The sequence below is a fragment of the Acipenser ruthenus genome, chromosome 3 (genome assembly GCF_902713425.1).
Source record: "Acipenser ruthenus chromosome 3, fAciRut3.2 maternal haplotype, whole genome shotgun sequence".
In the NCBI taxonomy this organism is placed as follows: domain Eukaryota; kingdom Metazoa; phylum Chordata; class Actinopteri; order Acipenseriformes; family Acipenseridae; genus Acipenser; species Acipenser ruthenus.
Genome location: NC_081191.1, coordinates 30137867 through 30157326, shown reverse-complemented (window position 1 = coordinate 30157326; position 19460 = coordinate 30137867). Strand labels below are relative to the sequence as shown.

Sequence of the window (19460 nt, the reverse complement as noted above, 5' to 3'; positions counted from 1 at the left end):
TGCTGATAGCTGACCAGATTTACAAAGCTGCCGAATACTAGTGTACTGATGACAATAACAAATTTTAGTGAAAGCCTCCTTTGGAGATTTTCAATTTAGTATTTCAACTTAAGAATTCAGCACTACATGGCAATGCCTAGAAGTTGTAATAATGGCAGGATGTGCCATTTCTCCACTGGATTTTACCTTGGCAATGGAAGTAATTAACCAATAACATTAAATGGGCACGAATGCAATTCAAGCCCACTAAATCAAGGAGCATCTCTATAATTAAAGGTATAGTAGTAGATAAAAGGTTAAACATTAATGGTGAGGCAATACCAACAGTGTCTGTGAAGCCAGTGAAAAGTCTTGAGAGATGGTATGATGGATCTAAATGACACAGTTTTTGTGGGTGGGAGAAGTTAGACAACAAGCAGTGGAAGGGTTGAATAGCATAGACAGCAGCGCTTTACCTGGCAAACTAAAACTCTGGTGCTTTCAGTTTGGTCTACTGCCGAGGCTGCTGTGGCCACTGACTGTGTAGAGGGTTCTTTGACAACAGTAGAGAAGCTGGAAGCTTTAATCAGTTCATACATCAGGAAATGGCAAACAGCAGAGTGGGACTTTATGGTAAAGGAATACTGCAACTAACAGTTTCTACTCTAACCGAGGAGTTTAAGTGCGCCAAGGTCCGGCTGGAAATGACATTAGTAGAGTCACGAGACAAATGTGTAAGGGATGCAGTAACTGTGTTAAACTGGAAGCAAGTGGGTGGCAAAGAAAGCTGTGGAAGATGCAAAGGCTGCCCTTCGAATTGGTGATATCATGGGGCAAGTTCAGCATGGAAGAGGGGGTCCTGGTCTCAGTTCAGCTCCTCCTACATGGCACAAGGCAGCCCCAGCTCAACAGAGGCTGGTAGTTAACGAGGTGCAAATGGATGGATCACATTAGTTTACTGTAAAGCTGCGTCTTAGTTGGTGCTTTTCTTGGCGAGAGCCAAGTTCAAATCAGCATGAAGTTTTAATATCTACTCTCGTGTAATGGAAATCCTCTATTAAACATTTATTTTTTATTTTTTTATATTTCCTTATTTGTTTTAAAAGTTACGAATGGTACACCTAAAGACTGTGTTTTACCTTTTCCACCTGTTTTTCGAAGGGGCTGGACTTGTGTTGCCATGGTTGAGAAGCCAAAGCATTTTTTAGATTTAAAATGTAGTATGGTTTTAGCTCTTTATATAAGGGTATTTTTAAACTAGTGATTTTAGCAGAACTATTTTTTTTCTATTTTATTGGTGGTGATGTACACATCTACTATAAACAACATTACGTATGCATATTCAAGCCTGCTTTCCCTCAGGATCCCCTTGTAAATGACTTGACAATGTGTTAATACTATAAATCACACATTAAATGTCACTTGCATGCAAAATGTGATATTTTGGATTTGTGTAATGTATATTACATAAATAAAAGTTGTATTAAAATCCACTACCAAATCGTTATACAGTTGTAGCCAAAAGTTTACATACCCCAATGGAAATGTATAATTTCTAGAAATTTCCCAACCAAAGAATTTTAGGAAAAATCTTTTGTAGCAAAAGTTTTTTGCTTTTGTGGATGAGGAAAAAGTTAGAAGAAATAGATGTCTACTTTTATTTATTTCAGCAATATTTTTTTGCAAAACTCCAAAAATGCTAATTCAAAAGTATTCATACCCTTTGATGCTGTGATAGTATTGTCTACAAGGTGCTAGAAATTTCAATATGATAATGCAGAACCTAATTCTAGAAAAGTCTAGAAAATGCTGGATTGTAGGTGAGAGAGTATGAGGATGATTGCTGTCATTACCAAGAATTCAATAATGGGGGAAAAAGTAAAGAGCTATCTGAAGACCTTGGGCAGGAAATTATTTATTGTCATAAAGCTAGAGAAGGATACAAGAAGATATCCAAGCATTTGAGTATCCCAATTTCAACTATTGTTTCTATTATCAAGAAGTAGAAGACTCATGGGACTGTCTCGGTGCTCCCTCGGTCTGGAAGAAAGAAGGTTCTTCCAAAGGAGAATAGAATAGCCGTCAGAAAACACAAACCAGAAGCCCTATTTATAACGTATTTAAATGCACAATAATGAAAACTGCATTCATCTACATGTAATTTAGGCTACTTGAAAATTGAACAGAAATCGTTAGGCACGTACCATAACATTGTTAATGCTGTGCTAATTTTTGCACAGCATAACATTCGTAATACAGTTTAATTTAGCTGTCACTCTTTTACAAGTTGATTTTACAGGAACAAAAAATCTACAGATTCCTGTTACTGACAGTTGTAGAAAATCCCCATACAATGATATGAATACTCCTACACCAAAAATGTCATGTACATTTTTTTATTTAAGAAAATATGTTAAATGTTTTCATACAAACATAGAAATACTGTATATAGTTAATATTAGGACTGACATTTTAAACAAACTATTGAAAATGCGTATTTCTTAGTTGGTAACATGCAAATAAAGCTCACTTAAAATGAAAAAGGAAACTATTTTCATCGCTGTCTTTCAGGGTAATAAAGTTACGGGGGGGTACACAGTAGGGGTCACAAATTCCAAATACTCTACGGCTAAGAGAACTCCCCTCGGGAAGCAAGCAAAGTGCTCTGTAAGGCAGTTAGCCACCAGACGCAATATGAATCAATACATAAATAAATACGTATTACTTGTCATGATGCACATGCATCAACATATGAAATGAACTGAATAAGTAAAAGCAAAACAATTGGCAAGTGTATGTTAATAAACTATAGTAATAAAGTAACAAACAAACTAACGTTAATAAAACTAAAGCAAAACAACGTGGTCAGAAAGCTTAAATTGCTATGTACTATGAAATTAGCTGGCGGGTGTGTTTCGGGCTATCACAATGGCAGAGGCAAAACTAATGGGCGTTACTTAGGGTTAACTTAACGTTAATAAACTAACTGCCAAACTAAATTACCACAGCACCCATACACACACATTTACAAAATGCAGCAGCAATATACAAAATATGCACATTATTTAACAGAACGGTGAAGCAATTCACCAGAACGGGAAACGCCAAATTGCTCTGCGACTTGTGTCCTGATTCAGGTTTTTTTTTCAAGAGCTCGAACAATTTCCAGCTTTGTGTAGCAAGAGAAACAGCGGCGCATTTTGCTGTTTGTTTACATGCCATTTTGTAGCTGAGTGTGGAAATCAGAATACAAAACAATTCAATGACATGACGGCGGTTCTGGAAAGATTTAATAAACCAATCAGCGTCCCGCAAGACACTCTCACGATGTCTCTTTTTTATAGAACAGTACTGTATCCAATGTGAACGAATCGCTGTCGGTGCCAAGGTGTTCTTTTAAGCGAAGTTACTGTTCCTTTAGCTGGAGCATTTACAATGGGTGTTCTCATAGGAGTTGTTCCTATATGCGGAGACTACTGTATCTGGCACTTATCATTATATCTCTCTAATTCCTGTGACCTGGAGGTGAGAAGTGTGCTCAGTGGTTGCAAATACATTACATTTTGGTGTGGAAGATACCGTTTTTGCATTAGCCGGTGTATTGACCGCCAGTATTGCAGCATAGCCTGCTGGGGTCATGTGACTGCGAAACCTTAATTGCCAGACAACATTCAGCGGGTGTGTACTTGAATGGAGATTTTCTTTCAACAAGAAAGGTCAAATGAATAAAACAATACTGTATTTATGTTTTCATGCCCCCCCCCCCCTGCCCCTGCGGTTCTGCCGCCAGTGTTCTAGACTGCAGTCTTTATTTAAAAAAAAAAAAAAAAAAAAAAAAAAAAAATGCACAGTGCATTCTACCTATAATTTTGCCATTCAGTCTCCTGTCCTGAATTTATTTTTGGGTTAAATTAGTAATTCTTTTTTTTTTTTTTTTTTTTATGTGCAATGCAGCAATTAAAAATGAAGGTTCAAAGTAGGGTTCATTTAATTAAAAATAAAAGTAAAAGCTTTAAAAGTGGAAGATGATTATATTAATATAAATGTAAAAGATTCCAGGAGCGACATGGCTTGGTGCATGTGTTTGTAAAGATAAAACCCTTTTCTTTGATACTGCACATTTTTTAATCTGAGGAACATTTTTCTTTTCAGTGTTTTTGTATTGAGAAAAGCTTAATTTTATAAAATATTGAAAGGCCTGGTTGTCTTTGGTCTGATGTAGGCTACTTCTGGAGCATTTTTTCAAATATGTATATTTAATTTATTACAATGTCATGCATCCCTTTGCCTTTTTTAAGAAAATGATTATATATATATATATATATATATATATATATATATTACAGTATGCATTCATTGTTTTACAGGAAAGCTCAAGAGCAAGATAAAAAAGTTGTGGTGGCAGGATGTGTCCCCCAAGCTCAACCCCGAATGGAATACCTCAAAGGCCTCAGCATTATTGGGGTAGGATACTCTATGTTTGTACAAGTGCTGCTTGGTACTAGAATGTAACAGTAGTCAATCAATAGGTCTCACATGCCTTAAGTACAGTGTAGTCAATTCTTCCTCTTCTGCTCTTCTTTGATACTACTTGCATCTACTAACATTTTATCTTGGTTATCTTACTCATGGTAAACTTAAGCTAAAACGAATCAATCAGATTACCTTTATTTCATCTTTATTCTCTGCTACACAACAACATTTAGTTTTTTGGTTTTTTTTTCCTATGGTCTGCTCTGAAAAACAATTGACGTTAAATGCAATTTAAAACAAGAACATTAAGGTATATTCTACACATACTATACATTACAGGTGTTGGAACTAAAATACACATGGTATTTAGAGTTGGTTCTTGTAACAAAGGCCTATGCATAGTTTAACCAAAATCAGATATTCCAGATTTAATAAAATAAAAATAAAAAATAAGTTTTGGGGATTTACACACAAGGTTTTTGATTAAAACGTCATTTATTTCAGTTTTCCTAATCATGTAAACTTTTTGTGTACATCCCATTTTTTATTTCATTTCAATATTTGTCAGATTTTAATCTTTAATGAAAACTTGGTAAATTAGGTATTTTAATGTTCAAATTAGCTTTAAATGCAAAAATTAGGCAACATACAAATGAGCGTAATACATTTTTTGCATGTCTGACTTTCCTGCCTTAAAGCAATAAGAGTCTATAAGAAAAGCTTATTTGTGCTACAAAATTGATGCTCTTGAAAATATTGATTTTACTACCTTTTATTGTTTGTTCATCCAATTCAAATCCACTAAAAACGAGGTGTAAAAACGGCCATACAGTAACATATATCTTGCTGTCCTTCAGATTCAGAAATAACGTTGGATAAAAACAAAGCTTACTGCAGGGTTTTGCTTAATAAAACACAAGCTCTGCAACTCTCGCCAGTAATAGTTTACAGAAACCACCTTGTTTTAAATATTTTCTAAACTTTTGTGTTCTATTTTGTGACTTATTAAACTTTGAAGGACAGTTCTGGCTAATAATGAGGCAGTATTAAGATTTGGAGGATACTAATGTGAATAAGCCATTGTTACTTTATTTACACACCACCAACAAAGCATCTTTACAAAGATGCCTGTTAGCATTGTCCACCAGCCAGAGCAGTCTTCATATATTTCAATGATACCCTTAATGGTCAAATATACTCTGTGTTGTGCATTGAAACACAATCCATAATGTATTCACTGTAACCTACCTTCAGGCAAAAAGAGGGAATGTACTGTAGTTGTGTTCTGTGTAGCTGTATTTTATAAACTAGCCTATGTATCGATCTGTCGGTGGACTGATAAATGTAATGGAGAAATCAAAAACAAACAAAAAAACACATTATCCAAGTTGTATACCAGGATCCCACAGGGTGCAAACCTGAAACTCCACGGTTGAATTTATTACATAGTGGTGCTTGGCTGAAAAGACTGAAGTTGTTTAAATCAGAAAGGGTGAGTGGTGGAGAAGAGAATCAGTGGTGGTGGTTCTGTTGCAGTGAGGATTATCAATGTGGGTGGTTGTTTACTCTAAGTTAAGATTTTAGGAGAACGACATACATTATGGAGGATCTTGCAAGTAAGAGTCACGGATCTCAACACAATTTGTATTTACAGTAATGTGGTAAAACCGTCAAACTGTAAATTTCAAATGATTTCCCCAACAGACCAAAATGTAAAAATTTAACTTAAAGAGCATCTTGATATGAAACATCAGTTATGCTAACTATTGCAAGTCTTCATGTTGTTTTGGAATCACTTTTATACAGTATTCTGTTTTGGTGAAGTTTAAAGCACCACTGGGACCTCAGAAGGACTCTCAAACATTTTTAATCTACAGATCAATCAATCAATCTTTATTTCTTATATAGTGCCTTTCGTGATACATCGCCCAAAGTGATAATAAAACATAACATACAAAACAATTGGAGAAACAGTAAAACAGAAGATAAAAATGCCTCTTTAAATATCATACATTAAAATAATAAAACTATTTTTAATTCTTACTTTAAAAAGCAGTGGCAAAAATAAGTAGTATAAAAAGTAAGTTGTGTAAGAACTGTAACCTAGTGGGTAAAAAAACAAAACAAAAAAAAAATCCATTATAGGAATCAGAGTTATCTTTCCATAGATGTAGTAGTTAGGGATGCAAAGTACCCAAACTGAAACCGATATTTGCATAAAATTCCAAACAAACTGAAACTGTTCAACAGTACCTTTTAGTTTTAATGCTGACCTAAATCAAGGTGACATTATAAGAAGTGTTTCCTCATCAGTAGCTTTACATTTTAAAATGCTGCCACACATGTCACTTTGAAAGCAACCCTATTACTGTCACATGTAAACATTCTAAATGGCAAGCCATTTTAACGGTTGCTAGGATAGGTCAATGTAAACTGCCATAACTTCAAGGAATAAAGTGTAATGTATATAAAAGTATATATTTTATTAATTTATTTGAGCTACTCTTTGTTTTAATAATGTTTAAGTTAGACCTTTGCCGCCTCCTTCCCCCGGTCACATGACCAAATCCAAGATGACTGCGACAAAGTAGGGAAAAAAAAGTTTTCTTCTAGGCAGCCAACCTGAGAGAAACTGAAATGTTGAAGGATGCAAATGTGACTTGTTACACATTGTAATGTATTTTCACAAAAAAGATTAACTTTTATAAGAGAATTGCGGTGTTTTCATGTTTTTAGTACAGTTAGACAACTACCCATTAGTGAATCAATATTATGGTAGGTTTCCCACTGGCCTCAAGGTACCTCAAATTACTCACAATTGATGTCAGACACCCTGCAATGCAATGTACATATTTTCACAAACATGATAGTAGGAAGAACAAATTAATGGCACTTAGAACCCAGTACGGGCTATCGCCTAGTCACATGACCCATTTCAAGATGGCCACCATGAACCCGTATGTGTTGCACTGTGGGGTTCTCCGACATACAAATGCCCACTATTGAGGTACTAAGAATCCAGCATATTGCATAGGAATACCATTAATGTAAACAGTGAAGGGTTTATTGATGATACAAGGACATTGAAAAGAAATTGGTTTTCCTCACATTTCAGAGTGCAGAGTCTGGGCTGTGCAAAGAGGCCGAACTTTGCTGGGGACTCCTAAGGGGGCGTCACTTTGGCTGCGACGTTCCCGGGGTGGGGGGTGGGAAACTGCCAGGGATTTATTTTCCTCATCGTGCAACAGTGAACTCTACTGGCCAGACACCGAGCACATTCAGAGTGGATAAAAAGCAGGGCTGATCTCTATTCTCCCAGGATTGGTAGCCCGCCCCCACCTCTGGTCTGGATTGCTCAGCGTAAAAACAATTATGGCTTTAGGCATGTGAGATAGGAGGACACTCACACGCCCTCAGAACATCTCTGCTGTGTGGGGACTCGCTGCGGTGAGGAGAAAAAACATAACTGGACATTCCAAATTGACGGAAAAAATAAATAAAAATAATAATTGGTCACTCTAAATTTAAAAAACAAAACAAATATAAGTGTAAGGTATTCAAACTTATTCCAAAATTATTCCACAGAATAGAACTCTCACAAAACAGCTAGTTGCTTTTTCAAATGACTCGACTCTCACACAGGCAGTGCCGCAGCAGAGACAGACCAACAGAGCAACGACCACTGAAACGCACACAAAACCACCTGATTTCTCATTATCCAATGGCAAAATAGATATAAACATTATCATACAAGCGTCATCGCTGGGCTTCTGGGTAGCGTAGTTTTGAAAGCAATCCATTATTTTTAATAGGAGAATAACAGCGGTAAAGACAGTGTGTGTAGTTGGACTGATTTTAGATCGGCCCGTGCCAGTTATGGGGTTAAATAATTTCAGTTTCAAAAACCATGAGCTACAGTTCTACTTAGATATGATTTTCATGTTATTTGGCACTACAACCGACTGCGACAACTCTGGGGATACCAGTAAAATAATAAAGTGCAATAACACTGTATTGAGCTTATTAATTACTTTTAAAAAAATAACAAAAATGTGAGTAATAATGGTATGTCCTGTTCCCTTGGCTGCACAATTGCAGTTTGGTTTTTCGGTTTTAAAAACCATTGGACGTCAAAAACAGCTGAAAGAATTGATAAAAAACCAAACCAATCATAGCCGACTTGCATCCCAAGTAGTAGTGACAGATATCAGTCAGATGGTGTAAAAATCAAAAAGGAGCTCTTCTAGAACAAGATTCACAGATTAACACGATCTCTGTCAAAATTACACATACAGTATGAGGTTCTTTGTCTCAATGATTCCTTTGTAATGCTTTCATTTCCTTTGTGTGTTACTTTGGTAATAATGTCTTCTGTTTTATTCTGATGATGTGCTGCTTTAACGGCCGTTTCTCCGGTTTACTTTGGTTATTAGATTACTGTCTCGTTGCCTCAAGGTGAAAATACATCATCACTGTCCTGTCAACATCCTGTCCTGTCAACTGAATGAGCTCCAGTGTTTTTCCACTCTGCTTTCTTGTTTTGTGGTCAATCAATACCAGCACTTGATATTGCTCAGTGCCACACTACTAACTGCTTATACTTAATAAAACAAAATAGCTAAAGCCCCAGTTGGCTGGGTTGATAAAGCCTGAACTGACAAAAGGAAAGTGACTTCCCAGCAGGCAACTTTGGTTGTCTTTTAAATTAAGCCAACTAGAAGTGGTGTGTGTGTGTGTGTGTGTGTGTGTGTGTGTGTGTATGTATATATATATATATATATATATATATATATATATATATATATATATATATATATGGTGAAGTATAGCTTCTTTTTTTTTATATGAAGTATTGATTCAAGAACTGAGGATTATAGGAATGATGGAAAGCACAAAGCACAAGATGCTCATCTTGCAACCCAGCAGGTTAGTTTTAGGAACATTGCAAATTGCAAATGGCAGTAGTTTTCATGCTGGTTTTGTTGCACTGTCAGTGTCTCCTGAAAATAGCGGCTCATTTAAAGCAAGATGGATTGCGATCAGAGAAGTGACAAATATCTGTCTGTGCACAGAGACATGTCGTCAGATACAGGTACATATACTGTAGGGTGACAGAAAAGGAAAGGTAAAATGAAACCTGTAAATTGTTGTACATACCACCAATTGTCCTACATACCAATGATAAAGACCACACACCGTTTTCATGAATTTGCTGCATGGGAAACATTAGAATTAATTCAGTTCTGAATTAATTCTGCTGGTGGTGTTCATTGTTAAAATGATCTCTTGATCTTGGTAATTGTTGATGTACAGTACTTCATGTAATACAGGATAATGTTTACATGCAGACAAAGAAGCTTTGAAAGGAAAATAATTTTTCCACCCACCATTTCATTTAACATATACTCGGAGGGAAGTTAATATTGAGTTAATACAGTATTTCCAAACCCTCGGTCGCACAGGGGCTGATGGGTTTTCATTTCCTGCCGAGTCTCAGTGGTCTCATACTAGTATTTGGGGCTTTATCTCCTCTCCAACAGGAACTTTGAGAATGAATGGCAAAATATGGTCTCTGTAGTGATTTTGTTTTATTTCTAACTAAGGAGGATTTACCTATGCCTGCCAGGTAAGCGTAGCATTGTAGACTATAGAGTACTAATTTCTGACCTACAGTAACTTCTTGGCCTTTTATATGACACCGTCAAACACAAGACCATTAATTTGATTAAAAAAATAGACTACATTATAGGAAATTAAAAAATGATTTTGTTCTGGACGCAATTCCCCCATCTCTTGGACTTTTTCTTTTCAATTGTTTGGTTTTATGTGGACTTCTGTGGGATACATTAAACCCATTTAATTTTTATGTTGTGCAAACCTAGGTTCAAACAAAGGCCTCAAGAGGTGAAAGACTGGTGCACTAATCCTCTGAACCAGCTAGCTATTTCTTTAAAGGGAAGAATGATTTTATTTTAGCACAAGCTTCAGCACTTCATCTGTGTCTGCTAATAAAGACAATTATGCAAATCATTTCTGAAATTACCCTGCAAGCTGCTATTACATAGTGGCCTCTTGAGTGACAAATTCATTTTGACATCATCAAAATGAGCACAATAACCACATTCACTCCATTTGAATATGTAGCATGTATTTGCAGTGCTATATAACGAACAGCTATTGGAATGACTAACAATTTAAGCAAGACTTGAGGTACTTTGTTTATCTTGCTGTGTCTGTTAAACAGTAACATGGGTTGTAATAGAAGCTGAGGCCAGGTCATATTAACAACCCACTGTTTTTGGTGTTCTATGATTGTGGTCCCATTAAAAAAAAAACAAATTTATTTTGTTTCAGGACACTTGTGCAAAATAATGAACTGGGTAAAGGCTTTTCTATCCATTAAGACCTAGGGGGGCCAAGCAGTGTGAGGTCCACAAGTATACATTTGGGTTTTTGGGAAGATTGATTCATGGCAGGGTGGCCACTTTGCTGAGGAAGTGTTTCTCGATTGGAGATGTATTTATAAATTAGATTTAAAATTAGATATCCGTTCTTTTAAAAGTATGCATCAAAGGTCAGGGAAAACACTGTAGGGATGTAGGCTACCTTTTAGGTGTAACAGGAAAACAAGAGAGCCACATGTGTACAAAGTTATTTAGAACCAAAGCTTACTGTACATCAAAACTACTTCCTTCACCAACAGTCGTGTGCCTAGTAGAAAAGTTTAAATTGTTCCTCACCAAACCCAGAATGAAAGCACTAACCTTCTGTGTACAGTGAACTGATAAATTGTTAGCATTGTGTACGTGCTGAAGTCATCAAAGCTCTTGCACCTGAACACAATGCACAGACAAAAATGACTTTCTTCATCATCAACCTTGGCTGGAATCGAACCAGCGGTGACCCTGAAGTGAAAGACAATAAAACACTGCTAATCCAGCCCCACTGTCGCAACTTTATCACCAAATAAATAACATATGCCATTGTTGTTTTAGGATAGGGGTCTCTGTAACATATTTAAGGAAATCAAACGGTATCTCTCTTTTTACCAGAAAGTACCATTTTAGTTTAAAATCTGTTTTACTAGGGAGACCTGGCCAAGAAATTAGTACTCCAGCATAACGAAAATCTAAGGTACGCACCACATACAGTAATCAATCATTGGTCACCCATAGCAATGTCCATTTTTTTGTGTCTGGGAGGTTAGCTGCTCTGAATATAAGTACATGGTTTAGCCATTAATTCCCTATTTAATTCCATTATAATAATATTGTTTTTAGGCTTTGAAACCTGCTGTACATTTTACACTGTTGATTGCCACATGTCTGATTTTTATATATGCCTTAATAGCTAGTCAAGGCACCTTTAACAATAATAACCTATTTTAAATGATTAGGATGTTTGTCAGTGAGCTTATGGCATGATTCTTTAGTGATTTTTGACCATTCTTCAATCGGAATTGTTCCAGTTCATTCAAATTCCGAGGACTTCTCTTGTGCACAGCCTTCTTCAACTCATACCAAAGATTCTCAGTCGGATTTAGATCAGGACTTTGACTAGGCCATTCCAGAACCTTGATTTTATTCTTCTTTAACCATTCTGAAGTAAATTTTGATATGTGCTTGGATCGGTGTTGTGTTGTGCTTTAAACCAAGTTTTGCAGCGGAGGGTTTCAGATGATCGACCAGTAGTTTTTGGTATGCTATGCAATCCATTTACCATGTATAGGAGCTAAATTTCATGTACCATTAGAGCAGGGGTGCACAACCTTATTTTTATGAGGGCCAGATCATGAAAAAGACAACTGGCCAAGGGCCAGATTGCATGTTGTAAAATGCAGTGTCTATTTATCTATCTATCTATCTATCTATCTCTCTATCTCTCTATCTATCTATCTATCTATCTATTGTAATTTTTCACAATGAACTTAAGTTTTTAGTACTTAAATTCACTCTGGGGTGCAGTCCAATTAATCAGTGGGAGTTGTTGCAGTTCTTCTCAGTTACCAGCTGAGGGGTATTAGGCTCCAGTGAAGTGGTGGCTACTCTATGCACTGCATGCAGGTTATCATCTGTCAGCCTTGTTTTGATGTGTGACTTGTTTCGCTTCATAAGGGAAAACACCTGTTCACTGATAAGTGCTTCCAAACAAAAACAGCAATTTCAAAGCTTCTCTACTAAGATTAGGAAACTGATTGTGGTCCAGTGATTGGTAGAATTCTAGGAGAGGCAGGTCCCTGTGTTTGCTCCAGCGCAGTGTAACACTGCAGTTAAATAACTTCAAGCTGGAGATCATCAGGTACACTTTCTGCATCAACAGAGAAGGGATCTGCGAAGAGTTTAAAAGAGGCTCGCTCGCTTCTGAATTGCTCAAATCTGCTGGCAAACACCCCATGTAGTTCTTTCAGGACACTTGCATGGCATTTCCAGTTGTATGTCTCTTCACGTGGAAAGGCTTGCTGACATGTTTCAAAGTGTGTCAGCTGCCTTTCTCGAGCTGGTTTGTGAACAGCTTTAATTTCATTTCAAACACACACACTTCCTGTAACCGAGCAGCTGTTGAGTGGCGTGTGACTAGTGATGTCACGGACCAGGAAGCAACAGTAAACAAAAGGCAATGGATGGAATGGTGGAACTGAGCGCTACGGCGCTCAGCGTTTTATTAAATAATAAAACAAAACAAAATGTTTAAACCAACAACTAAACAACAAACAAAAAGGTGCGTTGGCCAAACATATAAACAAATAAGTATCGTGCTGGTGTAAACCAGCACACTTAGCAGTTATTTTTAAGTTCAGTTTTCGCTCTCTCCTTGCTCTCTAGTACACTCCTCTGTACACGCCCCGAGGGTAGAGAGCTGCAGGCTTATATACAGTGACCATCTCCCGATTTAGCAACAGTTAATCAATGAATTAACTCGGGAGATGGTCACCGTCTGCACGAGTTTAATAAGGATGCGTGAGACGTCAGAACATTTAAAAAAAAATAAATAAATAAACCGTCCATTCATTTTTAGTGCTTTGCTCCATTACGCAAAACTAACTTTCTGTTAAAATAATAACTGCACTCAGACACTCAATCCAATGTTACCACAACCGGATTGAAGTACGGTGTGCCGAATGCGCGTCAAAAAAAAGTATTGCCTAAAAAATTAACACGTTAACTGTGATTATTTGACAGCCCTAATAAATATATATATATATATATATATATATATATATAAACAAGACTAGACCAACAGTACAAGACAGCTGTATTTGTAGATGGACAAAGTAGAAATTAGCTGTGAGAAATGGAGGAATGTCACTAGCTCTTCAATGGAAGGCTGTGCCAAAGAATTGACCTTGCTTTCAAGAAAGGCATTGAACGTGATAACAATGTGTGTCTGGTGTGGACATGAGATTGGTTATTGGAAATCTATTGGACTTGACCCTTCTAGGGCTAACATAAGCAGAAGACGATAATATTAACCGTGGAGCTGAATTCTCGTCCTGTTATGTTGCTAATAAGGGGTAATTGGATTTTAGATTTTGCTTGCAGCTACTTAATATTATGTGTCTCTTGTGTTACAGGTACAGCAAATAGATCGTGTGGTTGAGGTAGTGGATGAAACCATTAAAGGTGAGTTGTTTCATTTATTTATTTTCATCCTGTCTTTTTTTGTTAATTCTGAACATTAGCAAACTCCATCAGACACTTCCATTATGTTGGTCCCTTTTTCATTTTATCCAAGACCAAACCTTGGATGTAATTAATTACATGTAAACATTTTTTAATTGCTTCTTTCCGTGTTTGGGAGGAAATATAACATGACTAAAAGTGTGACGTTTTAAATGATGTAATTGGATTCTGTTATTTAAGCATTTAAGCTCAATACAACAGGATATCATGAACAAAAGGACTCTAAGATTTATAGAATTTGTTTTGTTTGTCTGGTTTTTTTCACAGTTTATAAGTTAATACCTGCCAAAAACCTACATTGCTTTGTCAGTCATTTCAAGTATGGGAATATGTTTAAGGATTACACTGTAACACAGGGTCTTATCAGTGACTGATGCAGTGCTGTTTTCTTTCTCATACAGAACATATAAAATATATCAGAAGGAGCAATTGATTTTAAATTGAATAATTAAGTTTTCCCATTTTCTCAGATCAAGTGCTAAACATGCTTGCTTTTATAGCTTAATATATAACATCAGTACAAAAAAACACCAGCACTTTTGTTAATACGTATGTACATTTTGATTTTACAGTACGCCTGACCACTTCTTTTGATTGTATTTGTATTTATTTATTTATTTCAGATATACCACAAAGTAAATTAAGAATATCTTTAACTTCTGAGATCTGTCGGACACTCTGATTTTATATATTGCCTATAAGAAAAATGATCACAGAGCACTGTGCCATAAATTCACAGACACCAACACAGATTGTATTTTCCCGAATACAAATCGTACATTAGTCAAGGATGATACTCGAGTTCCTAACCTCAGACTTTGGCTGCAGCTGATTGCCATCAAAAAACACTTTGAAATACATGACTTGTCACAAAGACGGCCGGAGTGGGTGGCGTCAGACCAGAGCCAGGAAATAAACAGACAGAGATGTGGTTTGGTGAAGCTGAGCGAATGCTGTCGCTCAGCATTTAATAAACAGAACAGAATATAAAAGGTTTGAACACAAAACTGGACACGGCACTGGTAGCCAAAATAAACAGGTAAACAAAACGGACTAGACAGTAAACAGACAGTGCACAGACAGACAAACGAAACACGGTGAGTGAGACAGTTCTTTTCTTCTTATTATTATTGCCCTCCTCGTGCCTAAATATAAATCTACATTTTTAAATACACGTGAAACACAGACCCGTTTATATCCCGTGTACCAATGACTATACACCAACATTTACACACGCACGCAACACACAACACATAATATGCACACAGGGGCGGGGCACATTGCCACACATGCATTAATTGATCCTCTGGGCCTTCCAACCTTTGAAAAAAAGCAGTCAGCTGACGGCATACGCTTCGGAGGACAGCGTGTGTTCGTCTTCGCCCTCCCTCAGCGCCGGGGTGGTAGCAGTGAGATGAACCTAAAAATAGTTGTCCATTCCAAATTAGGAGAAAATAATAAAAATAAGTGGCAACGACTACATTTTTAAAAATTAAAAAATAAACTAGACATTTCAGATGGCAGTATTACATATAAATTAGAAGAGGATCCGACTCATGTAAGACGAATCAAAGCAAAACACTTGTTGAAAGATCTCAATAGCCCCAGGCAGCTTAGTTTTATAGTATTGTTCTCTGTCCTGATCAATGTGAGTTTAAACCTCTGTATAGATACACAGCTTTGGAAGCAATACGAATAGTGAGTTATAAGAATAGTCTTGAAACCTATCATTGAAGCCATTGATTTTTTATTTTTTTGGTCTAGTTTTCTAAATAGACCAATTATACATTTCAGACCTGTGTTTGTATCTCTGACAACAGCCAAAGTTGTGTTAATGGGAATATTAAAGGTCTCTGACCTCTTCCACTAACTAGAAATTTAAAAGGGTCTTTTATTATTATTATTATTATTATTATTATTATTATTTGTTTATTTAGCAGACGCCTTTATCCAAGGCGACTTACAGAGACTAGGGTGTGTGAACTATGCATCAGCTGCATCACTGCAAATGACTGAAAAAGAAAACCAACCTAAATACAGTTGTGAATAGGGACTCGTCACGGCAAGCCTTAGGGTGTGAGGAGTCATACTGCAGATATGAATGAGAATCAGTTGGATTGTAGTAGACAGTGGTGTTAATGGTGGATTTCAAAACAGTGATGGAAATGTCTAAGAAAGATACACTATTGCCAGTTTCTGATATGGCTGAGTGGAATTTTGTTTTTGACTGAATGAACTGTTTTAAATCCTCACTAGTTGGTATATTTTGCATATTTTTGACACTGAATGTTATTAGATCTTCAGTGTGGAGTAGTGGTTAGGGCTCTGGACTCTTGACCGGAGGGTCGTGGGTTCAATCCCAGGTCAGGGACACTGCTGCTGTACCCTTGAGCAAGGTACTTTACCTAGCTTGCTCCAGTAAAAAAAAAAAAAAACTGTATAATTGGGTAATTGTATGTAAAAAATAATGTGAAGTAATGTATAATGTAATATCTTGTAACAATTGTAAGAAATAAATAAATAAAATAACACAACAATTTGATACTTATTTCATTTATTTATTAAAGATAGTTATGCAACACCCAATGCCCCAGTGTGAAAAAGAAATCGCCCCTTAGACTCAATAACTGATTACACCACCTTTAGCAGCAATAACTGCAACCAGACGCTTCCTGTAGTTATTGATTAGTCTCTCACAGCGCCGTGGAGGAATTTTGGCCCACTCCTCCATGCAGAACTGCTTCAACTCAGTGACATTTGTGGGTTGTCGAGCATGAACTGCTCGTTTCAGGTCCTGCCACAACATCTCAATGGGGTTTAGGTCTGGACTTTGACTAGGCCATTACAAACCTTTCAATTTCTTGTTCTTCAACCATTCTGATGTAGACTTGCTTGTGTGTTTCGGATCATTGTTTTGCTGCATGACCCAGCTGCGCTTCAGCTTCAGCTCACGGACAGATGGCCTGACATTCTCCTGTAGAATTCTCTGATACAGAGCAGAATGCATGGTTCCTTCAATGCTGGCAAGGCGTCCAGGTCCTGATGGAGCAAAGCATCCCCAAACCATGACACTACCACCACCATGCTTGACCGTTGGTATGAGGTTCTTACTGTGGAATGCAGTGTTTGGTTTTCGCCAGACATAACGGGGCCCATGTTGGCCAAAAAGTTCCACTTTTGACTTATCTGTCCATAGAACATTGTTCCAGAACTCTTGAGGATCATCCAGGTGCTTTTTGGCAAACTTGAGACGAGCATTCATGTTTTTCTTAGTGAGCAATGGTTTCTGCCTTGCTCTTGGGGAGATTTTGGCAGGACGGCCACTCCTGGGAAGATTCACTACTGTCCCAAACTTTCTCCATTTGGACAATATGGCTCTGACTGTGGTTCGGTGGAGCCCCAGAGCCTTAGAAATGGCTTTGTAACCGTTTCCAAACTGGCATCAACAACTTTTTTTCTGGAGGTCTTCAGGAATTTCTTTTGTTCGTGGCATGATGTGCCTCTAGAACCTGTGTGCTGACAACTTCACTCTGATGGTAAGGGCCAATGTTAGTCACATTTATATTAGGCAGGGCTGGCCCAAATCAGGCCTGGTTGTTAACCAAAGTACGCAAACAGCTGACCCTAATTATCCCTTTAATTGGGTTGAGTTAACTAGGGGGGGCAATAACTTTTTCACACCTGAAGATTGCATGTTTGATTACCTTGCACACCAAACAAATGAAAGAAGCACCAACTTTGGTCTCATTTTCAAAAAATTTGACCAAATACAATGTGAAAAATGTGCAAAAATGCAGAAAATCAGATAGGGGGCAAATACCTTTTCACGGCACTAATCCAAAAAATTCTTTGTGAGCTTCGTAATGGTCATCTACCCATCTAACACAAACTACAGCCTGTTCCTTGTTGGCAGAATCCCTGGTTTCATCAATCATTATGTAGATAAATTCAGCTGAGAGTACTTTTTCAGTAATTTCAAACAGGACTCTTAAGCCTAAAACATGCAGCCTCTCATTTTGAATTTATGCCCATTTATTGTCTGTTTCGTTCATTCCAGATAATAAGCCTAGTTACAGTATTTTTAAATTATCCGCCTCAGATTACCTCCTCTGCATTTGACGTTCAGTAGCCTAGCAACGCTGAAGGTCTGGTGCTATTGGCTAAGAACAGAATAGGAAGTGAAGGCAACCCCAGCGCTTGTAAGCATGAATGATTAGTGGCGGTAAGGAGATGGAGAAGTCCATACTGGGAGAATAATAATAATAATAATAATAATAATAATATGTGGTTTTTAAATGGACAAAAAAAGTGGTACAGCCATTGCTGTACTATGGCTCTGTATGTATGTGTGTGTGTCTATATATATATATATATATATATATATATATATATATATATATATATATATATATATATAAATAAAAATTGTACACCAGCAGAAAATAAATTTCAAAACTAAATCAAACTGATTACATTACGTGAAGGTGTTAAATGTTAGATTACAATATTATTGATAGTAGGAGTACTGTGACTGTGTAAAATAAGCAACATTTTCTGTAATTTGAATAAATTGTGATTATATCAAATCTAGTATTAATCAATTTATTCCATTTTTTTACTATTCGAAAGTTGCAGCACTATTTGTATTGCAGTCTTAAATTTACTTTTTTTTTTTTTTTTTTAAACATTTTTTAAGCAAATGTATTAAATTAACATTATTTTAATGTGGCAGAGAAAGTGTTAAAGCTTACAAAAACAGGACTCAAATTGTAAACCATAGTTGCTAGGGAAAAATCGCATCAGACATTGACAGGACTGGGAAGACTTTGTCAGGTAAAAATAAGATTAATGACCACCAGAGGTTTTTGGTAGCATATGCATCACCCTGACCTTGAGGCTTTCAGAGAAATTGAGACAGGATTGGACATTGAGGAAACTTTGCACATATCCTAACAATGGTGTCCTCTGGATCCTGCAATGTTGTGTTTTTTTTTTTTTTGTTGTTCTGTACTACAATATACATATTGCTGGGACTGCCACGGTTTACTGCCTAATATGGAGACACCAGTTCCTGATCTGGTTCACCAAGTGGAATAGCGGTGTATTTTATCAAACTTATATCCTATTAAAGATAGAAGTAAACACTGATCCAAAAGTGTATCGACACCCCCCCCCCCCCCCCCATACACACACACACTCTCATGCAAAAGGGTTTAGACCAGTTTGTCTCAGCAAAATACACAGTAGTCATACCTGCATGTACAAAATCTAAGTAATGCACATTGTTCACAAACCACAATCTAAAATATTTCAATATCTCCATGATGA

General features: G+C 36.8%; 1 protein-coding gene across 1 annotated transcript in view; it reads left to right on the top strand.

Annotated features, from left to right (window-relative positions):
* Positions 1–19460, top strand: part of cdkal1 (CDK5 regulatory subunit associated protein 1-like 1) — a 433346-nt gene that overhangs the window by 125179 nt on the left and 288707 nt on the right. Inside the window, exons 5-6 of the mRNA XM_034058608.3 lie at positions 4347–4443; positions 14024–14072. Coding sequence (XP_033914499.1) covers positions 4347–4443; positions 14024–14072 — 146 coding nt within the window. The remainder of the gene's footprint in view (positions 1–4346; positions 4444–14023; positions 14073–19460) is intronic.